General features: G+C 41.7%; 2 protein-coding genes and 1 long non-coding RNA gene across 6 annotated transcripts in view; 2 read left to right on the top strand and 1 right to left on the bottom strand.

Moving 5' to 3' along the window:
- Positions 1-583, top strand: part of hnrnpul1 (heterogeneous nuclear ribonucleoprotein U-like 1) — a 52,942-nt gene extending 52,359 nt beyond the window's left edge. Inside the window, exon 16 of the mRNA XM_061826807.1 lies at positions 5-583. Within this exon, the coding sequence (XP_061682791.1) occupies positions 5-121 (117 nt within the window). The 3' untranslated portion in view covers positions 122-583. The remainder of the gene's footprint in view (positions 1-4) is intronic.
- rasgrp4 (RAS guanyl releasing protein 4) lies at positions 423-27,370 on the bottom strand. Of its 4 annotated transcripts, none has more exons than XM_061826809.1 (17): positions 26,954-27,370; positions 18,441-18,616; positions 16,598-16,709; positions 14,968-15,030; positions 14,745-14,870; positions 13,590-13,731; positions 13,284-13,457; positions 10,897-11,013; positions 8,990-9,265; positions 8,825-8,905; positions 7,274-7,378; positions 6,722-6,831; positions 5,954-6,104; positions 5,835-5,871; positions 3,010-3,141; positions 2,728-2,915; positions 423-1,717 (listed from the first exon to the last, which is right to left on the bottom strand). In XM_061826809.1, exons 1-17 carry the CDS (start codon positions 26,968-26,970, stop codon positions 1,604-1,606), a joined length of 2,121 nt encoding a protein of 706 aa, XP_061682793.1. In that variant the 5' UTR covers positions 26,971-27,370; the 3' UTR covers positions 423-1,603. The 4 variants fall into 4 exon arrangements, with proteins under 4 accessions (XP_061682793.1, XP_061682795.1, XP_061682794.1 ...); XM_061826811.1 differs by lacking the exons at positions 16,598-16,709; positions 26,954-27,370 and adding exons at positions 15,127-15,192; positions 22,825-23,006 and having other exon boundaries at positions 14,968-15,023; XM_061826810.1 differs by lacking the exons at positions 16,598-16,709; positions 26,954-27,370 and adding exons at positions 15,127-15,192; positions 22,715-23,006 and having other exon boundaries at positions 14,968-15,023.
- On the top strand, positions 22,207-24,417 carry LOC133504516 (uncharacterized). Its single transcript, XR_009796001.1, has 3 exons — positions 22,207-22,446; positions 23,893-24,012; positions 24,085-24,417. It is a non-coding gene; the product is annotated as an uncharacterized LOC133504516 (long non-coding RNA).
- Positions 27,371-27,373: the final 3 nt, after the last annotated feature.

Below are 27,373 nucleotides of genomic sequence, written 5' to 3' on the forward strand. Positions count from 1 at the left end.
ACAGTACGCTCAGCAGTGGCAGCAGTACTACCAGAACCAGAGCCAGTGGAACCAGTATTACAGCCAGTACGGCGGCTACCCTGGACAGGGCAGCCAAGGTTCATCTTCTGGCTCCCAGTAGCTCTCCACCCCACCTGCTCTTCCCGTGTAATGACCCCCTCCTAATTCCTCACCATTTTTTTTTTTTTTTTTTTTTTTTTAACCCACCTTCCTTTTCTAGATCAATTTTATGTAATGCGCTGGCGTGGTGATAGATGCTAGCAAGCCCCGTGTTAACAACCCTTGCTTTGTGTGGATAAGAGTAAAGGCTCTTTGCAGCATTAAAAAATTTAGACATGGAGGGAGTGGACAAAAGCATGCTTTTTACATTTTCTTTTTCAGTCATACATAACCGCCATTTTAGATGCTGTTGTATTCAAATGTTACTTTTTGAGTAGCTGCTTTTTTTTTTTTTTTTTTTTTAAATCTATCCTATTGCTAATTGTAGTTGAAATCCCCAGTCTCAAATGATTTATTTTCTACCAGTGTGAAAGCGTTGATCATTGTCTGGTCTTTATACAATAAAAAAAAGTTGTACACAGATGCAACTTGTCACCTTTACTTTGAGGTAATTCCTTGCTGTATCATCTGTTTGCTTGTTTTTGTGTTTATTTACATTTTACAGTTACTTGAATGTCTCTCATGCAGTTAGCTTTATTGGTTATGATTTTAATGTGGCAACAATGATTCATGTGGTGTACTGGGCTCTTATTCTTGGCAGGAAAAGAAACCTTACTGACTAGTCCATTTCCATGAATTAAGGCCCATTTGTACTTAAAATCATTGCATTGGGGTGCCTTTGACCCCAATAAAAGGCCACCTTTTTGGGTGCACATTTGAGAGTGCGGAGTCCAAGGTACACCTTTGCAACAATATTTGAAAAAGAAATCTTTTGTGAAAATGGAAAAAGTCACAAAGTGTTCAATTCCGTTTACAATAATGTATTGATGTTTTTGGATCGGTTCCGCATCTTTTGTGCGCCACACCCACAGAACCGCGCACAATTTGGCAAAGAGTAACTTGGCGGCCCAGTGATGAAGTGCTGCTTCCACTTGGGAAAATACAATCCATGATTTTATTGTCTTTTGGGGGTCTCATGTCCTCCCCTAGTTCTCATTACAATGAAATCCCTACTCGCAATCAGTTGGGCAGTATATGGGATGGGAGGGGGTGCCTGCCTTCAGACAGATCCATCCCCTCAAAACCGGCCAGTTATGTCTAGTAGTAGTAGTGTGTGATAAATCTCAATCCTCGATGTTATGAAAAGTGTGTGTGGGGGTGGGTGCACATACATCCTTGAAAATACAAAGCTTTTTTGTGTGGTAGTTTCCACATTTAAAAAAAAAACAAAACAAACTGGGAATTCTGCTTCAATTTTGTGGTTCATTTGTTTTCACAGACTCGATCCCAGATCAGAAAACAGCTTGCTTGATATTCCCAAGAAACAGCACCAGAGACGACAATGTCCTTAATTTAAACCAGAATCTTGACAAAAACACACCCGTGGAGTCCATTTGCTGTGTGAAATGTTCGTTTTCTGGATGGTGAGAAAAGGTTGCGGGGGTCAATCGGGCTCCCGGTTCTTCTCCTTGCAGAGGTGCATCTCCTCCAGCTTCTCCTGCAGGAAAGAGACCGGCATGGAGCACCCACGACTCCTCGGAGGAGGCAGCGTGTTGGCCTGACACACAAACAACAAAAAAAAAACCGCCTCATTTATTTCACACGAGTGGCAAAGGCCACACACACACACACACACCAAGGCTTCTCAAGCCTTTTGATTGTAGAGAAGAAAGTTTTCCCAATTCTAATTAACAGTTGCCTATTACTGAGAAAAAATTGCACATTTGTAAGTCAGGAAAAAAGACCCCATTGTAATCTTTACAAGAGCACACATTTTACAAGGTGAAAAGGACTTACAAGAAGAATAAAGACATTCAGAAAATGATCTTAAAAATATTTTTCTCAGTACAGCAAACGTTTGTCGTGGGAAAACTTTGTTCCCGTTAAATCTTTTATTTTGGAAAAAGATATTTTTGTATAAGAAATTCATGATGGTGAAATTAATATAGGTTACAACGTGCAGTCCCATTGTTGCAAAAAGTGCGAAGAGCATGCGTCTCATACTTTGGATCAGTACTTCATCATAGAAAATAATACACTAATGTACAGTCGTGCTTTCATACTAATGATTCAGTTCACAACATCACGAGGTTTAAAAAAAAAAAAATCTTGTGGTTTTAAATTCAGTATCTATGTGACATGCCAATAAGTTGAAATCAAACTTGCACAATGGATATAAAGAATACGCACCCCTGTCCAAAAGCCTACTCAAAAAGCCGAAGTTCATTTGGGGTCAATCAAAGGCACTTTAAAAGGCCGCAAGTGTGTGCTGACTCACATTTAACAATGTTTGAATGTGACACATCCCCAGGTAAGGTGTGCACACTTGTTCCACCACGTGATCTCATTTGTGTTTTTTTTTTTTCCACTTCTCCTGAAAATACAGTATTTCTTTTTTGGCAATTGAAAAGGTTTTGGGCTCTGTCTCATTTATTTATTTATTTATTTTTTGATTCCGCAGAAGCCTGGCATTTGAACAGGGGTGTGTAGACTTTTCTATCCACTGTAAGTCAAAGTTACTAATGTATTTGGTACTTTAGGTATTCCCCTGTCAGTTTGGTGTCTCACCTGGCCAGGTGAGCTGTGGGTGTACACCCTACGCTCCCGCTTCTCCTGGGGGGTCCACACTCCGGGGTCCGTCTGTGTGGAGCGATCCCACAGACCCATAGAGTCTCCGCTCTTTCTGAAAGGGGTGCAACCCTTGTGGTGGTCCGAGTCGTTGCCATGGGGGAAGACAAAAGCGTCCTCCTCGGAACCTGATGGGTGGAAACAAGGGTGCGTGGTTGGGATGTAGAAATCAGAGCTGGTGGGGTGGATGGTGTTGAGGGGGAGAGGTGCGGGGGGACCTACTCCAAATGCTCCCTTTGGTTCGGGAGTCAGCGGAAGGGGTGCACGGGCAAGAACCGCTGGTGTTTTTGTGTTTCTTCAAGCACTCGATTCCCACCAAATCCCGGCAGTGTCGGTGGCAGTTCATCCCGCAGCCTGACAGGAAATGAACTTTTAGTTATTAGTTATTGTTGTTGTGGTTCTTTTGGGTGCTTTAACAAACTGAAAAACTCGGCGTGATAGCAGACACAGGAATCAAGTAGCTCCGGTCTGACACGGACATGCTGTTGCTGAATTTGGTTTGTAAGGTTTAAATATTATTATTTGTATTATTTTAGAGCAAGGGGGGGGGGGGTGGCTTTAAAGGTCTACGGACATGTATGGCATGGCTTTTAGTATGTTTTTAATTTAAAGAAGAAAAAAAAGGCAGCCAGAATGGACCCATCCGTTTCTTCACCACACGTCACGATGTTGTCGTATATGCATTTTTGTATCTCCCGCCATGAAAATCTTCTCGAGGCATTCGTTTTGAAGAAGAAGAAGCATGAAGTGACGTTTTTCCCAGACTTCAACACTGGCAGGCTCGTATTTATACGAGTTTTACCGGCGTAGCTGTGTTCGCCAAAATGCCGTTTCTTTTTATTGCTGGATATTGCTCGAACACTCGGGAGAATGGATTCACTCTTCACACTTTTCCAAAAGACCCAGTTGATTGTGAAAAATGGATTGCACAGGTGCAAAGGAAGATCTTCGTGGATTTCAAATGACAGGTGGGTGTGTATAGAGTTTAAAAAAAAAAAAATAATAGTTGGGGGGAGGGAGGAGGACGTAATCCTCTCAGCAGTAATGAAAGAACCGCGTCATAATAACTTAATAAAGTACGTAAGTCAAGTGTGCTCAATATGTCGATGTGCGCGGCCGCGGCATTGTTCATTACTGCCGCGAAGGTGGATCGGTCAGTTTGGTCGCGTGCGGGAGTAGAGAGGAGCGCTTTCCCCCTCCGGCCAGATACTTTGCCTGGCATGGGTCCTCCTGAGTACGTCACATACTGTCGGGAAGTCTGTTGTTAGTTTGAAGTGATTCGCATATCATCTAAATATGGCTCAAAACGATAGGGTAATATTGCCCTGGTCACTTCACTCGATTATGAGATGTTCTCTTCTTCAAAAAAAGCTTCCGTGTCAGAAGGGTCGTTAGAAAAAAGCAAAAATCTGTTGTTCGTCTTCCATAGCCGCTGGCACAGCATCTTCACAATGGCGACTGTCCCAGTATAACAGCTGTAAATGACGTAGCAGGCATGATGTCGAGTGAGACTTCCGCGTCTTTCCGGATGGATGACACGCTCTGTGCTTATATTTATTTTTTCATATAGACATTGAAGTGAATAATATGTATTTTTAATAACAATATGAATGTTACAATGTATAGGGATGTCGGTAGACATTTAACATACTCGCTAGCATCCAATAAAAATCAATGCTTGCTCTTTAACACACGAGTAGCTAATTTGGTTTGAAGTTTTTTTTTTTTTTTTAAGATTTGGTTCATTATAGTTATCATATCCGGCCTTAAACCAGCTCGGAATTTCATTACAGTAAATGAAAATCAATAAAGAACATGCACTAGTAGTCAACTAATTCGTTTTGAAGGTACATTTTATTTGGCTTTATTTATTATTACTCTTTGATCAACTTATATTTTTTAAAAAATGACATAAAAACCAACATGGGTGAAAGTCTTTTTTTTTTTTTTTTTTTTTTTTTTTACAGGCACAGGTTATAGGCCATTTTGACTTGTAAGTGCTGTGCAGCTTTAATTATTATTGTTATTCCTGTAATTCTTTTGGAAGCTGTAACCAACTCAAAAACTCACGAGAGGCAGGCTGGAAAACAATGACACTATCAAACTTTTGTCGCCATTTTGGGTTTAAGTCACCCTTTTATCAATCTTATTATTTGTATCATTACATTTAATGCCCCCAAAAAGCATCACGACAGTTGGGCAATTTGATTTGAAGGTATTTTTGTTTTAAGGGATCTTGAGCTTTAATTATTATGATTACTAATCTTCTTTTGGGGGCTTGAACATACTCTAAAATACATTGCCACTGGACACCCTGTAAAAAGTACCGTTAGCCGGTTATTTTGTCCTGAGACACCCCTTTTATTTTGCTTTAATGATCATTATTAGTATTATTTCAATAACTCATCAAATTTAGTAAATATGTGTTTATATCTGGGCAGTATTTTATGTATTTTACCTGTCCCAAAGTAGTCGGCCAGTTTTAATTTGAAGGTGCCTTTTAGAGGCATTTGCAGCTATAGTAATTATTACTGTATTGTTATTCTAATTTTGTTGGCCCAATGCACAAAAAAAAAAAAAAAAAACTCACAAATGCACCTGAGCAAAAATAGACATATTTTAGTCATTTTATTTTGAAGGCACCTTTTTTTCAGGAAATTGCAGCTTTTATTATTATCATAGCAAATACTATTTCCATTTTTTTGGGGGGTGGGGGGGCTGTAACATACTCAAACAAATACATTTTGCCCACGGGACATGTTTTAGCTGTCCTGGAGGTTCTTAGCCATTTGATTTTGAAGAGCCATTTTTGGGGAAGATTTGCTTTAATGATCATTATTCATACAACAATTCTTCTTTTATGTACTAGAACAAACCAAATTTTGCAAACGCTTGTATCCAGGTGACAGTTGATGTATTTTAGGAGTCCTGACACAATCTTCCCCAAAGTAGCTTTAATTATTATGATTTATTATGATTGTGATTATTCTTTTGGGGCCTTGAACGTGCAAGCGCACTCGTGATGAATACGTGCGACGCTTGCTTACCTTTGCAGTGGTAGCCCTGCTTGATGAGCCCCCACAGCTATGACAGGATACCACACGTTATTTTTCAGTGAAGATTTGATTTGCATGATTTTTTTTATGACGGGATGCCCAAGACTCACAAAGCCGTTGCAGGTGTCACAGAAGGTGGGCCTCTTGTATGTGGTCTCGTGGAAGTTGTGTGCGTCGTTGAAGTTGTAGCCCAGCTTGGCACACACTGACATGCCGCGCATGAAGTACGATGTCATCTCCTCGCGGCTGATTTGACCCTGCCTGAGGGAACGGGGATGAAGCGGATGGTTAAAATATTTAGATGTTGAAATTTTGGAAGCTGTAATTGTGAATTTTGGGACAAAAGGTTATATTAAGTGGATGCTCTGTTTTTGAGCACAAGATTAGACCTGCTCTGTTGTCTTGTATTTTGGAACCTCTATGGTGACGTACAGGATCGCCCTTTCAAACATCCATTTTCTAAGCCGCTTATCCTTACAAGGGTCACGGAAGTGCCGGAGGTAATCCCAGGTGTCATTGGGCAGAACACCCTGAACTGTTTGCCAGCCGATGGCGGAGGGACATGGAGACAGACAATAGTTGCACTTACATTCATACCAAGGGAGCAATTTAGAGTCTTCAATCAACCTATCATACATTTTTTTTTTTTTTTTGAGGGGGGTGGGGGAGACTGAAGTATCCGAAGAAAACCCACGCAGGCATGGGGAGAAGATGCAAACTCTAGAGAGACGAGGCCAGATTATAACATTTTCCTCAGAACTGTGAAGCAGAGGTGCTAACCAGTCATCCACCGTGGCTGCCAGTCGGATATTTATTGATGAACACTTATTGATGTACGTGTGCCATTAAAGCACATTTCCGCTCCAGTATTATGTCACCTGTCAGTTTGCTGCGTGCAGAAGGAGAAGGGGAAGTTGGCGGCTATATTCTCAAAGTCTTCCAGAAGGATGTAACCATCCTGCTTGTAGTCGTAATTCTTCATGATGGACTAAAGGGGGCGACACAAAGAAAGAGTCAAGTGTGAAGTGAAAAACGTGTGTATGCTTGACTGAGAGAGGAGCCGTCAGTGGCAAATGCAGTAGTAATTTAGGATTAGTTGTGTAAGAACGTTTCAATGGTGTGAGAAAGTGTTTCAATTGTCAGTGAAAGCGGTTCAGTATTGTTTCAGAGCATCGAACATTTTATTTTGCTTACACAACTCTTGACACTAATGAACCGCTTGCATGCATTGCAAAACTGCTCTCACACACAACGGAATTTTCTCTCTCAGACACTAAACACAGTATTGAAATGCTCTTATACTGTACAATACACACAAATAAACAGAAATGCTCTCATAAACACAAAAGTGAGATACTGCCACGTGTACTGAAATGCTCTTTCATTATACTGCATACAACATTACATATACATACACACGTTATACTCACATCCACCATCTGTTTGACGTGTTTTGATATGGTGTCGGGGTCTAGGCGGGGGGTGACCCCTGACCCCCATTCTGCCACCACTGGCGGTTTAACTGGAGTGACGGGCTGTAACCGTGAGAGAGAAGCAAGTCGGTTACAACTTTGCACTTTGATGTGGTCCAGTTTCTGGTGTGGTGCGCTTTTCTTGCGGAGCTAACGCCCACACCGCCGACCCAAATGTGTGCGCTCGTTAGATGTAAGTGTACCAAAGATCAATGACAACATCCTTAAGTTAAACGTACCACCACACCATGATATCCCAATTTTTCTTTTGTATATTGGTACGATGATACTCTGATATTAGTATCTTTTTGTCCATTTAAGATAATACCGTGATATGACGACATCACCATACAGTATTTCGCCCACAACAATGATGAAACTTCGATAACATGAGGTATGAACTTGTTTCTTCCCACCGGAATCGCGGGTATGCTGGTGACTACCCCGGCTATTTTCAGGCAAGAAGCGGGGTACGCCCTGAATTGGTTGCCAGCCAATCACAGGGAACACATTAAACAAACCATTTAATATGATCAATTCTTGTTCTACTGTTCAAACTATTTTGTTAATATCATGCCTGGTGCACAAACTATTTGTTTAATCAGCAAACATGAGTAGCTTCAGAATTTGTGATACTTTCCGGAGATGATTTCAATAAATGCTAAATAACTTGGGCCTAAACACTGAGCCTTGGGGAAGTCCACAAGATGTTTTTTCAATCTGGCATTAAGCCATTGATTTCAACATGTTGAAGTCTATTCTTTAAATAGCTATGAAATCGAGATTGTTACAGAACCCTCATAACGTATTCTGTCATAAAAAGTTTTTCATTGGAGCAATTTTTTTTTATTAGTCAATGAATACACTGATGGAATTTCCCTTCTGATCATTTCTTGCTGCTGTACAAAATCTTATAGATGTAGATCTGTTGTTGCAAAAGTTGTATCGTTGATCATTTAAAAATGTGTCCTTTTCTAAAAATTGCTGATTACAAAATTTCTCTAGTATCTTTGAAAATAGTACTGTAATGAGACTGGTTGGCAATTAGTTATCATTTGTTTCTTAGCATCTTTAAAACTGTACTTCTTCAGCAAAATTTAGAACCACATTAACAAAAAGCTTGTGGACTTCATTGCAATAGAGTGTCACGTGGCTGGAGAGAGATTAGAATGAGGTCATACTGGACGTTAGTCAGATGAAGCCAGATCATGATAGCGACATATGACCTGCTGCGTTTTTTTTTTTTTTTTTTTAATCAGACCGTAAACTCCAAGTTCTTATCTTGTCGTTTGAGTTCAAGGAGTACCAAAACTCGGGCTTCAAAGATGTTTCGTTTTTACACCAATATTTGAAATATGTATTGATAAAATGTTGATACTTTATTGTAAGAATAATGATGCCCACAACAATGCTAACGTCACGATACCAAGCTATCACGGTCACAAAAAGGCTACATAAGCGCAGTCCATTTACAATTGACTACACTTGTTGAGTGTGAAGGTGACTAACCTGGATCCTGGGGTTCTTGGGTTCCTTTGTGTAGGAGAGTTCATAGATCTGGTCCTCAGTGTAGTAGAGATCTAGAGAGAGCTGAAGCATTAAAGACATCATTGGCGATATTCCAGCAAGACTCCTTGGGGGGTCTGGGCCTGGGACCGGATCTGGGCCTCCTACCGTCAACAGGTGCAGGAGGTCTTTGTTGGCTTCGAATGGCGGCGTGAGTCTGTGCAGCTCCAGAAGCTCGTTGACGTTGCTGTGAAGATGCTGCAGCTTGCTTAGGTTGATTTTGTCCCCATCTACGTAGTCGGGCAGAGCCTCATTGAGGGAGATCAAATCTTTGAGATGGACGCCCAGAATCGGAACCTTGAACCCGGAACACTCGCTGTAGAGACGGCGGTAATTGCTATAGTTGCTGCGCGACGACAGCAGTTCCGTCATCTCACTCAGCGCCTGAAAACAACGTGCGAGAAGGTGCTGATGTTTCTTAAGACCATCTTATTTAGACATTTTTACAGTACAGTACACGAGAATACATGTAAGAGAATGATTGCTTCAACCACCTTCCCATTGAGCTACCATATTGCTCTCAAAGAGTGCAATTGTATTCTTGGGAGCAATTCCTTATCTAACAGGTCTCCGCTGCTGTTTACGGGGCAATACATCCTGTGGGTTGTATAGGAAGCAAAGACATAAATGGGCACTGCCACTATAATATTAAAAGAAACAATTATTATTTGGTCCTGAAAAAGGCTGAAACTCAAGACAAAGAGGTACCAAATGATTAGTGTAGAGAAATCAAGACACAAATGGTAAATTTTATTCGTAGTTTAGAAGAAGTTTATCCGTCTTTTTACATACACTGCGACTGAGTTGCTGTCAACCGGTTCAAGGCGTTTTGCCCAAAGTCAGATGAGATAGGCCCCACGATATTGAACAGGATAAATGGTACTGGGAATGGATGGATGCTATTGGTCCAGCTTGGAAGGAAAGACTGATGAGTGGACTTATTACAGTGTAGTGTAATTTTATCAGGGATGAGGGAAATGGATCAAGGACAGGTACAGGGTTTCATCTTTTTTACAATGCCATCAACTTCTTACTTGGAAGCTTTGGTGAAAGAGCAGAGAGGCTGAGTGGTTCTGGCCAGAAGTCAACAGTTGGGTTGAGGAGACAAAAGCGTTGGAGAGGAGAACAGGGTCAGAGGATATTTTCCACTTTCATCCTGCTCTGGTCCTGGTCCTTGATCTTAATACCTCAGCTGTAGGCTTTCTGATACTCATGGTAGCCTGTTTTGTACACCCTGAAATGGTCCCGTGTTCCTGAAAGGCCTTTCAAAGATTCGTGGCACCCTATGAGCTCAGTGGTGTGTCAGGGGGCAGTCTGGGTGAAGGTGACTCTGTGCAACAGGGGCATGGTAGTCCAAAAGGCTGCTCAGTGATGCATTGTAAGCATCCCCGTAATCAGCGACTAATAGCGTGGTGTTGCCAGAGGAGGGATGCTGGAGGTTTATGTTTTTGAGGTTCCAAAAACTGACGACTCCTGAGCCTACTGAGGGGTGTCAGGGCTGGTAGTTCCATGGAAACGGCCTCATGCTCAGACATGGCCAGATCACATACCAGGAGGTTATTGTTGAATGCACTTTTTGTGATGACCAGATCTAGGATGTGGCCTGAGGCAAGACTGTGATAGGTGAGGTTGAGACTCTCCAATAGTTTCAGAAAATTGGTGACAGAGTGGGAGGAGGCGGTGTTTACATAAATGCTAAAATCTCACAATTTGACAAAATTGCCCACAGTTTTACTCTTATTTTATTCTAGTTGAGTCTGGTCATGTTTAGGTGAATGTACAGTAGTCTTGTTTATTATACTGTAGTATAGTTAAAATAGTTTTGTTTCGTCTAATTTAGTCTGGAGTAGTCTCGTCCGGTCTTGTTTTGTCTCCTATATTCTAATCTAATATACATTATTTGACTCCTGTTTAATCTAGCCTTGTTTAGTGTGGTTTAGGCTAGCGTAGTCTAGTCTTGATTGGTCAAATCTAAATTGGTCTAACCTAGTCTAGCATCGTCTGGTCTTTAGTACCTTGGTGACATCAGGAGGCAGGAGGGTGTACGTGTCTTTGAGACGGGAGATGGCGCTGTGGCAGAGGCCTCCAGTGACAGCCATCAACGTGTTGAAGTTCTGCAGAGCTCGGAGTCTCTGCACATACAGAGGAGAACGTTGTAAAATGAGTTTGAAGTGATGAAAAACATTTCTTTTCAGATAACAGTTTGTGGTACACTCTAGCTACGATTTAAAACTTCAAACTCCAATTCCAATGAAGTTGGGGTGTTTAATAAAACAGATAAAAACAAAAAAGTATTTGCAAATCCTTTTCAAGCAATAGTCAAGTAAACGCAATACAAAGAGCTGTTATTTAATCGATTATTTTGTTTGTGCAAACATTATCTCATTTTAAATTTGATGGCAGCAACACATTAAAAAAAAGATGGAAGGAAGGGCCACAAAAAACTGAAAGTTGAGGAATGCTAAAACATCTTTTTGGAACATTCTACAGGTGAATAAGGAGAAATAAGATTGACCAGTTCGAACAATAAAGATCACGTCTTTGTAGTTAATTCAATTGGGTATAGGTTGAAAAGTATTTGCAAATTGGCTGTTCTGTTTTTATTTACGTTTTACACAATCACAACTTCATTGCAATTGGGGTTTGTATTTCTAGGGATGCATGATATATTGTTTAAACAGTGACAATGTTACTGACATCACTGGACGTTAACTCATTACGGCCAAAAAAATAAGAGTTCCGGATATTTGAACAAAACAGTCCAGCGTTTCTGCTTCATGTGTGCCTTCATATCGCAGGAGTTTATGGCGCCTGTATGTTTTACTCTATCTGTAATCTTTGTTTAAGCACCGGTACCGCCGCCGAGGCACAAGGAAGGCATCACCGTTTTCTACAAAATTGCGATGTGTTGTGCAGGTGAGAGGTGTTGTGCAGAACACCATGCTCATTCATATGCTGTGAAAAAAAAAAGCCTGCTACAATGTAAAAAAATACACATGCACACACAGACAATCACACGCACAAATCCATGTAATAGCGAGGCCGCGTAGAGTGAACCGCGTTGTAGTGAGGGAACACAAGATTGCACAGTCATAGTGCATTGTATATTCAACAATCACCTCCAAACTAATTTCTTTCTTCTACTCATATATCAACATGTTTTGTGTTCTAGTCAAACTTTGAATCTTCAGCATACAGTCATGCTTTAATGAGAACTGCTATAAACCCACGTGTAACCAGTGTTTAAATACTCTATTGGGGGTAATTGAAGCATTACTTTTCTCTTTCCCAATGTGGCAGAATCACTCCTCAGCATTCACTATTGCCATTTCTCATCTTTGGTCCACTCCTAGTGGTTGAAGTGTTCAGAGCTGAAGCTGAGTAGAAACAGAGCAGCCAATGTGGAACCAGTGTACCAAAGTATCATAGGACTTACTGCCTGGTGCCGATCCCAGCTGTCAACGGGCAGGAGGCAGGGTACACCCTGGACTGGTTGCCAGCCAATCGCATGGGATATAGACACTAACAACCGCACTCACAATCACACCTCGGGGCAATTTAGAGTGTCCTAATAATGTTGCATGTTTTTGGCATGTGGGAGGAAACCGGAGTGCCTGGAGAAAACCCACACAGGCACAGGGAGAACATGCAAACTCCACACAGGTGGGGCCGAGATCGAACCCGGGTCCTGAGAACTATGAGGCCAGCGCTTTTACCAGCTGTTCCACCGTGCCGCCGGTTTTCTGAAAATATATTTTTTGAAAACAATTGCTATCGAGGCAGGCCTAAACCCTACTGATGTACAGTACTGTATACTGATAGAGCTCAAAAGAATTGGATAAAACAAAAAATATTGTACAAATAGCATATAACTTTAAAGCGGAACAACTAATAAATATTTACAATATAGGGAAACCATGAAGCAAGAACCCCAATGTAGTGGAGGAGTACTGTATTTTTATTCTGTGATGATAAATTGCAGGGGACTTACAGCCCCAAAGCTGGTAGTCATTGTTTCCATGACACGTACACCCCAGGACGTGTGAAGTGATCTATGCTGCAGTGTTTCTTAAATACTAGTAGACGTTACACAAATGAGTCAGTATACTTTCATGTCGAGTTTCTTTTGAACTGAAACTAATGCAAATTGTCCAAAAAATACGGAGTGAAAAAGAGCAATGTGAGCTGTTTTTTCAGGTCATGAGTATGTTATCCTGTGTTTTCACATCCCAATATACAATGTTGCAAGTAAAAAAAAATAATGCAATGTATTTTTTTTTTCAATATCGTGCGGCGCTAATAGCAAATGACTGTCTAAACATAACTTCCCTGCTGCGAATATCCCTGGGAATCACGTCTGGAAGGAGGAAGACGAAGATAATGTTCTCACTCGGTGTCCCACCTGAGCCACGTGGATGAACTTGGTGAAGACCTGAGCTCTCTGTTGGGCCGTGTGTCTGCTGAGGATCATGAGCTGGACCCACTGGGACACCCCGTTGCACATCATGACGGAACGCTCCAGCGCAGGGTTGTCCCGCACCGAGCCTCGCACCACGTAGCTTCGGTAGTCCAGAAACTGACCAATCGAGAGCACCGAAATCGTCGCATACATAAGTAAGCATCAATTTTCACGGTCAGCACCCGTTTTAATAACTCAAGTAAAGTGTTGTAAGAAAAAACAAGTGCTCAGGTCGCTCCCCAGTCTCACCGAAACGCTGCAGAAGTTCTTGAACTCCAAATAGCTGAGGTGCTCGGCCATCTCATCAGCCTCCATGTGGTCAAAGATGAGGGACACCTTCCTCTTCTTCACAGAAGGCGAGGGGGCCCGTGACACGTTGACGTGAGGGCTTCTGGGAAAACACAGGGTCAAAGCGATTTAACCGTTGGAGCTGATCCCAGATAACTTCAGGCGAAAGGCAGACTGCACCCTAAACTGGTCACCAGTCAGTCGCAGGGCACATATCGACATCATCACTGAGCGGGACTTGAACTCACGCTTCCCGCACCAAAGTTGGGCGTGTGTACCACAACATATATATATTTTTCAAAATGAAATATCTCACTCTGGACTGGATCTCTATCATATTTCCGCTTTTTGAATTGAACTAGCTAATTAAATGAAGCTGTTGAAACTTTTCTACATTAGTGTCTTCTCACAGGCACCAACAACCAACTTCTCTCACGAGCGAAGGACAGTGGTGCTGTCCGATCACCTACATCATTTCCTAACGAGAAAAAAAGTCAGCTAATTCCTACCTTACAACATAAGCTGTGAATAATGATTAAATGCAGCAAAAATGCCGAATAGTCATTTTAAATGTGTGTTGTATGTACTGAGTAATTCAAGTCAAGGATCATACCAAATATCCTGGTTTGAGGCAGGCACTTAAACCATATCACACGAACGGAGCTAATGCTCTGTGCAGGTTAAGCACTCGGGGCCCAGTCCAGGAGAGGTGGCAGGGATAAAGTTGAACAAAACATTTTTTGGGCCAATGTGGGCGGCTTTTTTTCCTTTTAAAAATTTCGGGGTTCTGGGGTTCATTTTAAGGGTGCCTCAGCATGGCAGCATGGTGACCGACAGAGGCCGCTGTTTTCATGTTCTCCCTGTGCTTGTGTGGGTTTTCCCTTTGTACTCGCATTAAAATATGTCGCTCGGCTCAGTTATGTGGAAAACATTGTTATAAAGGTAACGTAATCGAAACCAGTGTACATGGGACTGTAAACATCGACCTGGGGAAAACCCACACAACCACAATGAGAACATTAACATTAACCGCGCTAGAAGGCACAAGTGGAGATTTGAATGCTGATTAAAAACAAGTCGGTGCAGAAGTTAAGTGGCCCAAAAAAAAAATCTCACATGCAGGAAGTGTCGATGATCTGCGCCTCCTCCCCGTCCGACCGTACTAATGCCCACAGGTCCCCCATGGTCTGCTCCAGAAGGGGGTCAGCCTCGAACACAGCGGGGAACTGGCTGATCCAGGTCCTGGCCGCCGGGGCGCGACAGGAGAGTGTGTTTAGTAAGCACAAAACAGGGAGTGTGAAGAAACCGGTTCTGTCAGGAATGGAGAGGTTACACTCACCTGACCAGGTGGCACACTTGACCCCGCCTCAGGCCTCTTTTGTCGGCGGGGCAGTCCTTGTACGTGAGAGAGAGTCAAGGAGAACACATTCTGATACCTGATTTCGGAGTTTTGGACTACTTATTGCATTTCTCCATTGTCTGATCTGCTTTTTCTCACGAGGGTCGCAGGAGTGCTGAAGCCAATCTTTGCTGTCATCGGGCAGGAGGCGGGGTACACCCCGAACTGGTTGCCAGCCAATCGCAGGACACATGGAGACAGACAACATTCGCACTCACAATCACACCCAGGGGCAATTCAGAGTCTCCAATTAATGCATGTTTTTAGTATGTTGGAGAAAAACGGAGAAAACCCACGCAGGCAACGGGAGAGCATGCAAACTCCACACAGGCAGAGCTGGGAATGGAATTCAGGACTGTGAGGCCAACACTCTAGCGCTAGAGCTGCACAACCGTACCACACTTATGACACTAATGGTGAATACAAAATGCACATTCTAAATGATTATTATTATTCATGGGAAAACGCATTGAAACCTGTTTATCTTGAGTGAAAGTAATCCACCCAACCTAGTTCAATAATGAACAATTATTTTTTTGATTTTGTTGACTCCCCCCCCCAAAAAAAAAATCACAAAAGTGAAGAAGGCTACCAGATCTAAATTAAAAAAAAAAAAGGAAAATGGAGAAACAAAATAAATGAAATATTTCAGTCTGTAAAAGTTAAAAGGCGATTTCCAGGGTTTTGGACACCAGCAAACCACAGTCAGAGCCAATATCATTAAATGGATAAAAGAAGGCAAGGCAAAACCCACTGGTGACATCAAAGAACCCCCTACTTGAGCTGTCATCTTATTGTGGTCGAGGGGTTTGTGTGTCCCCATGATCTTGGGAGCTGAGTTGTTGTTGGGGGAGGGGGTATGTCTCTGGTAGGGTCACCTGGGGCACAAGATGAGGGACCATACAAAGCAGTGCTCAGAGACCCTAAAAGTCGATGAGTATATACTGTATAACCCCCGTGACCCAACTCTGGATATGTGGAAGAAAATGCATGGATGGATGGATGGGTGACATTTGTTCCCTTTAGGAATAAAATGATCATTTAGGAAATGGAATTGAACTGCAAATGAATCATTAGAATTGGTTTGATGATCTGACTCCTTTAAATATGATAAAGATGCAAAAGAACTTAAATTAGTCAAGGAACTGATCATCACATGCTTCAAATTATTGGATGGCAATTAGCACGTTACGGTACGATATCAGCCCCATTTGAGGCAGCCAATAATCAGTCCTTTGCTAACTTTGATCTTGTCCAATTTTTGCTCAGTTTGTACTACACCGTTTAAGACCAACATTACTGTTGCCCCTAAAATGTTAAATTTGAGTTTCCTTAAAATTAACAATCCGTAAATTATTCAATGCATATTTTTTTCCGTCAAGAAACATTAATTATAAATGTTTTTGCATTTCAACAGATAACAGACTGGTCTTAAATTCGACTAAATGGTCTGATTTTTCTGTTAAACATTTTATTTTTAAAATAAAATAATGTAATTTTACATCATGTTTTTAAATAATATTCTCCATTTTTTAAATCGGGGAGTAGCACCCTGTTCCCACCAGGATATAAGGCGAGGAGCTTCTTGGCAAAAGTCTGTGATGGGACCACCCAACTGTGCATCATCAGCATCATTTGGACCATGTGGGACCCTCGGGGGCTGCACAGTTTCCCCTCTGAATCTGACATGGAAGCATAACAGAGACTAAATTTAATGTTCAATTGAAGTTGTGTATGTATGTAATTGGCACTCAATTATTATCAAAATACTTTTTTTACTTGGTGTGTGGGGAAAATCACAAAATCACCTTTTCGTAATGAGTCCAACATGAAAAAAAACTCTTGAAAATCAGATGTGACGTCACCATGTAAAACATTTGATGACATGTGGCAGGAGAGCTAAAATGGTTGGCTAGATGTACAGTGTTCCTCAAACTGGGGTCCCTGGACCTCCACAGGTCATGAGTCATAACTCAAAGGTCTGGTAAATAATATGGGATAAATTATTCATTTGTATACTGCAATTGTCTGGCAACCAGTTCAGGATGTACCCCGCCTCCTGCCCGATGACAGCTGGGATTGGCTTCAGCATTCCCGCGACTCTTGTGAGGATAAGCAGCTAAGAAAATGGATGGATGGATGTTTTCAAAAATCCTCCCATTTCCATTCCATTTTCCGTACCACTGAGACTCTATAGGGTTGCGGGCGTGCTGGAGTCTATCCCCAGCGATATTCGGACGAGAGGCGGGCTACACCCAGAACTGGTCGCCAGCCAATCGCAGGGAACATACTGTATATACAATCACTTGCACTCATATTCACACCGACGGGCAATTTAGTGTCTTCAATCAACCAACCACACATGTTTTGGGGATGTGGGAGTAACAGGTGTAAAAACCCACACAGGCATGGGAAGAAAAGGCAAACAACATAAAGGCGAGACCGGGATTCGAAACCCGCTCCTCAGAACTGTCAGGCAGATGTAAATAACCAGTCCCCCACTGTCTTGCTGTTTAAAAAAGTAGTAAAAACAAACAAACAACAAAAAACCTCAATGTTTGAAAACAAACTTCAAATGAATTACATGCAAATATACTAGGTTAATTACAAATAAACCATAATAACTGTGCTATGATGGATTAAAAACATGTATTATGCATCTTGAACTTTTAATTCAGTAATTCTGACATAAAGCACTAGAGTCCTTGTAACTGGTGGTACTGTATTTGTACTTTGATGACTGAACTAAACAGACGACTTTACACTACTTGAGCTTTGGGCCAATTAAAAGCTCAACTATATCATATCATCTTATAAAGCTGACATCCTCCCATGGATGCCTTACATTTCAATCGAAACAAAAGGACTAAATAATCTTATTTATTTTTTTAGAAAAAAAGGCGGGAAGATCGGCCTCTTTATTTTTATAGAATAAAGCTGTTTTGAAGAAAAACATGTACTATTAAGTGACTACAGCTATATATTTGAAATTGACTTAAAAAGGGAATTCCTTCCCTTGCTAAACTTTGACTTTAGTCTCATAACAATCCAACTTTATCTTGTAAAAATAACATTTGGCCTGACGAAATGCATCTTTTTTCTTGTTAGGGTTTAGGTTTTTTTTTAAAGGAAAAAATACCACTGTATTCTTAGAAAATTGGAAGGTTTTTTTTTCCAAAAATAAGCAACTTTTTAATTCTTCTGGCAGTTATTATTTTCAATGTTTTGGATAACGACGAGGTCATCGGAAACATTTCTCTCCTGTACGAGATCCCTGGTTGCAAATAGTTTGAGACCCCTTTGGCAGAACAAAAAGCTTCATTGTCTTTGGAAGCCCCCCCAATATGCACCCCACTTGTGTGTATCGGCCCTCATTTACATAACCAGATTGTGATGAAATGCGTGCAACTGACCAAAGTAGCCGAGGCAGCGTAGAATGAGCTCATCCAGGCTGGCCGCGCTGGCGCTGGGGGCTGACGAGGGGCCCTGTAGAGCCCGGTTGATGTCTGCCGGACTGGGACATGTGTTCCGTCTGCGCGGCACCAACTTCCTGTTCTTCAGCACGCCAGGACTCTCGCAGTTGGGCTTCCTGAGAACAAGTAGGTGCGAGATAAGTAGAGCATAGTGTGAGACCTGATAACATTGAGTCACATGAACAGTGATCAAGAGTGGGCCTTCGCAAACTTCATGGGTCCAAAGAATTTTTCCAAAGTCCCCTCATAAATAGAACGAACCCTAAATGCCAGAGACATTTCACTGCCACCCCCCCCCCCCCCACACACACAGAGCAAAAAAAGACAGCAAGGGGGTTGACACATCTGCCTCACGATTCTAAGGACCAGGATTCAAACCCCAACACCACCTGTGTGGAGTTTGCATGTTCTTCCCGTGCCTATGTGGGGTTTCTCCGGTCACTCCAGTTTCCTCCCGCATCCCAAAAACATGCAACATTAATTGGACACTCTAAATTGTCCGTAGGTGTGAAAGTGAGAGTGAATGGTTGTTCGTTTGTATGTGCCGTGCTATTGGCTGACAACCAGTTCTGGGCGTACCCCACCTCTCACCCACAGTCAGCTAGGATAAACTCCAGCATGTCTGTAACCCCGGTGAGGATAAGTGGGGTGGAAAATGGATGGGTGGGTGCACTTTGTCCTTATGATAATCAAATACATAGGTTTATTGAATACTGCATATACAATATATAGATAATGCGAGGTACGTACTGCTTATCCACCCCTCCATTTTCCTTTCTTATCCTCACAAGGATCACGAGCGGGCTGGAGCTTATCCCAGCTGATTCTGGGTGAGAAGCAGGGTACAGCCTGGACCGTTTGCCAGCCCATGAGGATAAAAACAGATTTTCAAAAACCCATGTAAGAACAAAGACATTTTGTTGGGAGAAAATATCATCAAAATAGGGTTTTATTCCAGTATTCATATGCCATTTTGTAAAAACAAATAAATAATAAAATAGCAACACTGTATTCATCCAGCGATTTCAGATTTATGTGATGATTTGTGCTATCAATAATTACATTAACAAATAAATAAATCAAAATGTTATCTTCATTATTCATTAGGGATGATTGTGCACACTTAGTCCAAGAAATGAAATATATTAAAAGGGCGAAATACAGAAAGAGTTCTAATTTTGTAATTTTATTTTTGTGTGGTTTGTGATCATCTTACCCATAAAATAAAACGAGAAATAAACATAAACAAGCATATTATAAAAATGTTCAGTGATGTATGAACTTCACCCAAATTGTGTCCTGGCTTTTAAGCCAAAGAAAAATAAATTACAAAAACACTTCAAAGATTGTGGAAACAAATTCACACATGCATCCTCCTTAATTATAATAAAATATACCACAATGTCATCTTGAGGAAAATATTATCATACGATGATTTTGCTAACCTTATGAAATGTCCTGTTGCGATATTTGTCTGGCTGCAGTGTGTCCCGCGTAACGTGTTTGAGTGTGTAGAAATGTGTGTGCGTGTTTTGCAACACTACTGCTGCTAAATAATATTGTGACATTACCAGGAAACTGCATGAGTTCAGAGAAATGACGACAAGTTCCCTGAATGGCCAGACCTACATCCCCTTCTCTTAACCTATGTGTGTGTGTGTGTATGAGGCCGTTTGTGTGCATGTTTGTATGGTTACGCACAAAGAAATTGTGAATTATTGCATGTCACTTCACTGATGACTACATTCACATTTCTACCGCAGGAAGGAGAGAGTCACAGCAAAGTAACTTCAATCCAATCTATAAAATCCTCCCGAAAAGTTATGAATATTTGTCTTTTGGGCGAAAGATCAGTATGAACCCAAAAGGCTTTATAGAAATGTATTATCTTTCTTTCCAGTTTTGAATGCACGTCAACTGTGTAACAAAACTCACGAGAGGTGTTTGATCCATGAATGGAACAACACATTTCTTGGTTTATTTAGAAGTGATATTGAAATAGTCCTCTTCGTCCTCATTGGAAGGCTTCAAAGAGGAAGCAGCCAGTGAGTCAAAGTGTCATCAGCAGGTTGCGACATGAGACTGAAGGAGTCACAGAAAGGCAATGGTAAGTAAGAGAGTCCAACTATCAATCTTCATCATCAAAACTATTCCAGGTGAAGTGAATGTACACTTATCATTACATCTCGAACATACTGAGTGTGCATGCTACATATTGTATATGAAATTGATATGCAGTATGGGCGGCATGGTGGGTGACTCACAGTTCTGTTCTGTTCAAATCCGGTGGAATTTGCATGTTCCCCCCTTGCCTGGGTGGGTTTTCTCCAGGTACAGTATTTCACTTTCCTCCCACATTCCAAAAACATGCATGCTAGATTCATTGGAGACTCTAAATTGCCTGTAGGTATGAATGTGAGTGTGATTGGTTTTTTGCTTTTACTGTATGTGCCCTGCAATTGGCTGGTGACTAATTCAGGGTGGGCGGCACGCTGGAGCAGCTGGAAAGCGTTTTGCCTCACAGTTCTGAGGACGCGGGTTCGATCCCAGCCCTCCCTGTGTGGAGTTTGCATGTTCTCCCGGTGCCTGGGTGGGTTTGCTCCGAGCACTCCGGTTTCCTTCCACATCCCAAAAAAAATGTCAATTGGACACTCTAAATTGCCCCTGGGTGTGATTGTGAGTGCGGATATTTGTCTCGATGTCCCCTGCAATTGGCTGGCAACCAGTTCAGGGAGTACCCTGCTTCCTGCCCGGTGGGAGCTGGGATAGGCTCCAGCACTCCCAGCAACACTAGTGAGGATAAGCGGCAAAGAAAATGGATGGATAGTACTGCAGTACTTTCTTCTTTCTTTTTTCTTGATGACATTTGTTTTGGGGTTTCCCCGTTGTCGAGACACCACATGCACCCACACACAAAGCAGGTGAAAAAGATCTTGAGAATTAACTTGTGTTGCTCTCAATGGAGTACTGGCAGAGGAAGTTCTCGAGCTTTTCCTCAGCGGTGTCTTTCCTCTTTCTTCATCCCTCAGTACACTATTGAAGTCAGAAAACTGCTTCCCCTTTTCTTTCCCTTTTGGAAACCCCCCCTTTGTGGTTCCCATCTATGTAAGGACTCCTGGCAAGAGAGCCAGAAGCTCGCTCTCACCAAATTCTGCTGCCTTCCCACTCCTGTTTCCACACAGGCAAGCACAAATTCCTCGCTTTCTGTCCTTAATTGATTAATTGAAGCTTCTTTGAAGGCAGAGATTGTGCCCCCCAGCTCCCTTTGTGACCCACTCACAACCTGCATGAAGGGGACACTTCTTCTCCTTTCATCCATTTACTGCTACATAACACTAGGTGCATGAAGCCTATAAAATGGTATAATCCCAGGACACATTTGCGATACAGTATTAAAGTACACATCTTTGTCTCACTGTGCTATATTTACATGGCATTTATGTGTCTTCCTCAAATGAAATTTTCTTTACAAATGGATGCATTATTTACAAATTGAATATATTTATCTGACCTTAAAGTGCCACTGACACCTAAAATATAAAATTTAGTATATTTTTAACCAAAAATAATCATCCGGAATGGATTCATCCATTTATTTATTTTTTTTTTTTTTTTTTTTACAGCAAGCCAAAATGTTGCCACATATTGTTTTTTTCATCTCATGCCAAGGAAAGTCTCGCTAGGATTTTATGTTGGTTGTGGAAGAACCAGGAAGTGACGTTTTTTGCAGTAGTGGGGTCGAGAATTTATACCTATTGTAGCGTCGAGGAATTACCAGTTTTTTCTGCATGTTAGCCAAAATGCCAGCTCGTTGTATTGCTGGATTTTTGCTCGAACGTTGGGAGGATGGATTCACTCTTCACACTTTTCTAAAAGACCTGATTCGTCGTGAAAAATGGATTGTACAGGTGCAAAGGACAATAGCTTTGTGTGTTGAAAATGACAGGTAAGTGTGTATCGAGCTACTAAAAAAAAAAAAAAAAAGTTGGGGGGGACTAATTTGTCTCACAGTTTATAGCATATGTTACGTGATAATTTAGAATAAATCCCCTTTGTCAAACCGGCAAGACATAACAAAGCACTTGTATTGCGTTCAAGACAATTTAATCACACACACAATACAATACAACACAAAAACAATAACAAAATACAAAGTACAAAGAGAGTTTCGTAGTGCGTAACGTGAGCTAACTAGCCAAATGACGTATACTCACCACTAAAACTGGAACAACTTGTCCGAAAGCACCAATAATAAAAAGCTCCGTCCGCGTGTAACGAAGTAATACTCCTCTCAGAACGTAAGAAAAGAGCCAAGTCATATCACCGTTAGCTGCCGTCAGCCCCGACGCGGAGGTGGGTGGTGCCTGGAGGCTGGCTGGCTGGCCTGTGCTGTCGCACCGCTGGCGGGGAGGAGAAAGGACCGCTCCCCCCTACCAGTGTCTGGGCAAGCCTGAAGTAGTTACATCGCCTGGCATGGGTCATCTTGAGAACGCCACAGACACAAGACTTGTAAAAGCGTTTGGAAATCGAACAATTGTAGGCCTGTCTTTCCTCGTCCGTCTGCCATCTGTTGTTAGTCAGAAGTAATTGCACATCATTGAAATAGGCCTCGAAATGATAGAGTAATGTGGCCCCGGTCACTCGATTTTGAGATGTTCTCTTCTTCTCAGAAGGGGCGTCAGAAAATTTTGAAAATCTCTCTTGCTCATCTGCCATAGCAGCATGTTTTCTATGGCGACTGTCCCAGTGTGACATCTGTAGACGACATCGCAGGCAATACGGCCGCCACTGGGATGTTGAGTGAGACGTCTGCAACTTTCCACATTAATGACACACTCTCCGCTCATTTTTTCTGTACATTTATTGGATTGAATACTATATGTAGTTTTCGTAACAATATCTATTTTAAAATGTATATTTGGGTCTCAGTGGCACTTTAATGAACAATGGCGGCTTGAGACACGTTTAAATTGTTACATGACTATGCTCGTAACTCAAAACAAAAAGTCTGTATCTCTTATCATCTTTTTTCCATTGAAATGAATGGAAAGGCCATCAATCTGTTCCAGCCTCCACAAAAAAAACAAAAGTTATTGTAATATTTATTTTAATGGGGTAAAATAGCATTCCATAATATTTTACCTTATAAAAACATATAGTGATGATATATGTAAATAAAAAAACTGTATTGACCAGGCTTCTTTCCAAAAAGACAGATTATTGTGACCAACTTTGTTAAAAAAGCAAAATCAAACTTTAAAAGTCAATCATACGATGTTAATAGAATAGTCATCGTGCAGCTTCACCCGAGGGCAGTACACTATTCATTGAGTCTTCTCAACTCCATTTTCGCTCATTAGTGCTGCACTAATACTAGCTGTTGTTTGCAAAGGCTGCAGACCTGTCACCAGTCACCCTTCGGTACCTAACCCCTTTAAACTTTCCTGATCCTGGAAGTCGTCGCCAGGGTATTGAAGCTTCTGCACCGTTACAACGGCTCCCCAGTTCCCAGGTAATCTATGCAATTCCTTGTCATCGTGCGGACCTCTGTATTTTTCCTTGTTCTCGGTGTTTCCTCGCCAAGTGGGTTTCTGCGACCTCACCGCCAATCCATCCGCCTGTCCTCGACCCTTGCTGCGACGCATTCTCTGTCTCAACAACCCGCCAGCGTATCTCAAAGACCGGCTCCATTTTCCTTTTCATCAAACTGTTCATCACAACCGCTCAGCCTCCACCTGCTGTTGGCTCCAGTCTCAATCCATTTGTGACAATTTTAGCTTTATTTAAAATTTCATTTTTTTTCTTTAATATTAATTATTTATCATAAAAAAGCACAAACTGCACTAATGTTGCATTAAATATGTTATATTTGTGCAATGTAGTGAAAAAACATCTGTTCATTTAATAATTATAATCATTCTTTGCTGTTGCTTTTTTTCAAATCAAATGTTTATAATTAAATATATTTTGTGGAAACCATATGGTCTACTATATATTTTTTTTCATCGGTTTATGTGTATGTGTATGTGTGTGTGTGTGTGTGTGTGTGTGTGTGTGTGTGTGAATGTAGTGTGAGTGTAAGTGTTGATGGTGGGGATGGAGGCTGGTGGCTAAGGGTGGATGGGTGGTTAGGGCTCACAAATTGTGTCATTGAAGCTCCGAACTCCATTGCAATTAACAGATTTTGAAAAATTCAAACATTTTCCATATTTCCATGTTTGGTTACAAGGTGGAAACAGAAAGAGAAAGTGGTTGGACTTTGTAGATTTAAGACTCAGGAAGATGAAATTCCATATGCTACCAAGATGAGTTAAAGGTAAGATAAATAGTCTAAGTTGGAAGTTTTGTAGCTCCATGGAGACCATTTTTAAGGAAGTGGCATAAAAATAGTCTGCAGGAAATACACTACTGTCACGTAAACACAGCTGCTATCTTTAATGAACAACTTTACTAACAAACACTTCATTTTTTTTACTGTCTTACAAAGATGTTTTCATTGTAAAAACTAGGGAATGAGGAATATATGACTTAATTAAGCAAAAATTATTTCCTCAACAGGCGGCATAATGGCACAACTGGAGTTTGCATGTTCTTCCTGTGCCTTTGTGGCTTTTCTCCGAGGACTCTGGATTCCTTCCACATCCCAATAACGTGTTCATTGGATACTCTCAATTGACTTTAGGGGCAATTGTGAGTCTCTGTTCCTTGTGATTGGCCGGTAACCAGTTCAGGGTGTATCCCACCTCCTGCCTGATGACAGCTGGGATAGGCTCCAGCACTCCTGGCAGACTTGTGAGGATAACCAGCTCAATAAATGGAGGGATTAATGGTTCCCAACACAAGAAAATCTCACTTGGCAAAATTTCTTAAAACATGTAAACAAATCCTGGTCCCACCTGTGTGAACGTTGCACGTTCTGCCCGTGCCTGCATGGGTTTTTTTCCGGGCACTCCAATTTCCTCCCACATTCCAAAAACATGCATTTATTGGTGACTGTAAACTGCCCCTAGGTGGGATTGTCAGTGCGACTTGTCTGTCTCCATGTGCCCTGCGATTGGCTGGCAACCAGTTCAGGGTGTACCCTGCCTCACAAGGGTCGTGGGGGTGCAGGAGCCTATCCCAGCTGCCAATGGGCAGGAGGCGGAGTACAGCCTGAACTGGGTGCCAACCAATCGCAGAGCACATGCAGACAGACAAGTTGCACTGACAATCACACCTCGGGACATTTTTGGAATGTGGGAGGAAACCAGAGTGCCCAGAGAAAACCCACACAGGCACGGGGAGAACATGTAAACTCACACAGGGAGAGGTAGGATTGAACCCGGGTCCTCAGAGCTGTGAGGCCAACGCTCTTCAGCTGCACCACCGTGCCGCCCTGATTGAAAATAAAAGTGCATGATAACATGGCTAATCATTTCCAACAACCACTTACAGTATTAAAAATGTATTGCATGGTCCCTTGCGCAATGAGGATTAAAACTGAGGTTTGACGCATCATTGTGACTACCGTGGTGTGTTGATGGCACGGCATCTGATAAGAGCTGCGGTCACAAGAGCAGCAGCAAAACTAGTACCAAAGTTTGTCAAGAGGGACTTCCTGCAGTCACATCAAAAAACCCAAGTTAATAAATAATATTACAAAGAAACCATAGATTTTCGTTAGTGCTTAAGTTTGAAACCCAGCAACTCTCAAATGTGAGGCAGACAAGCTAACCACTGCGTGAGAACATCAATTGTCTCATGGGAAATCATCCAATTTCAATTTTACTGGGCGGAAAATTATTTATTGACTCCAAATGACATATCTCTGATTGGCTAATTATACCATTGTTGTGTAGTGGTAGGAAGACCAATGAAATGCTCTTCCGTTACCTGGCAGAAGGTACAATGGACTACGTTTTGGGTGCCTGCACCTGTCCCCATTCATTAGACTGAAATGTTTTGTATTCACATAAAAAAATTCCAGACTGAACATTGATTATGTCTCTTTGCGAGTAAATCTAGACAAGATCATCAAAATATAAGTATATGAACCTTTTGTGACATATTTACTTAGTGGTGTGCATGAGATTTCTTTTTTATTTCTTTCACGTAAAATGTTTGCGGTTCAGCATTTTATTTTTGGGGGCGTTGTTAATATTTTCAATTTTAAAAGGTGATCTCAGGAAGCCTGTGTGACTGTTGAATGTTGAACTAAAAAGCCAATGTGACATTTTGTTATGTAGGGCAAATAAATTAGCTGTGACCGTGCATGTGTGTGTGTACAACCTGTCCTATGATACTACATTGCACTGCAACACTCAAATAGCTGATACAAACATCAGAAGCCAAACAGATGAACACCTTTTTTCCCCCAAAAAAAAAAAAAAAAAAAAACCACTCCCATGCACTCTATGAGTCATGACCTCAAAACCTCTGTACACAAGTTTTAATGCACTTTTTGTTTGTGTTACCTCTTGGTCTTGTTCATTGCGGGTGCTACCTCTCAGCGGCCTCCTCCTCCTCCTCCTGCCGGGCATCTGAGTACAGTGTCCCTATACCTCCATGCTTGACCCCCCACTCTTAATCCTCCTTCTCTTCTTCTTCTTCTTCTTCTTCCTCTCTGTCCTAGATGAAGTGTTCAACTCGCAGCCATCCACAGAACTAATCCCCCCCCCACCCAGGAAGTCCGACCCAGTCAAGCCCCTCTCCGAGGATATATGATGACCGCCGACCAGCAGAACCAGATTTCATGTACCTGCCACTAAGGAGGCATATAGCGAGAGAAAGGCCTGCACTAGTGTGGACAAAGTAGCACCCAGAATAGAAAAAAAAAAAAAAAAAATCACTTGTTGCGTCTACATAAACAAGTCAGCATCTTAAATGGAAGAACT

The sequence above is a fragment of the Syngnathoides biaculeatus genome, chromosome 8, assembly GCF_019802595.1.
Source record: "Syngnathoides biaculeatus isolate LvHL_M chromosome 8, ASM1980259v1, whole genome shotgun sequence".
In the NCBI taxonomy this organism is placed as follows: Eukaryota; Metazoa; Chordata; class Actinopteri; order Syngnathiformes; family Syngnathidae; genus Syngnathoides; species Syngnathoides biaculeatus.

Coding starts and splice junctions, on each gene's coding strand:
- rasgrp4 (XM_061826809.1), bottom strand. Junction 8,906..8,989: donor ACCTCCTGCACCTGTTGACG/GTAGGAGGCCCA, acceptor TTAATGCTTCAG/CTCTCTCTAGATCTCTACTA. Junction 1,718..2,727: donor CCCACAGCTCACCTGGCCAG/GTGAGACACCAA, acceptor TTTGTGTGTCAG/GCCAACACGCTGCCTCCTCC.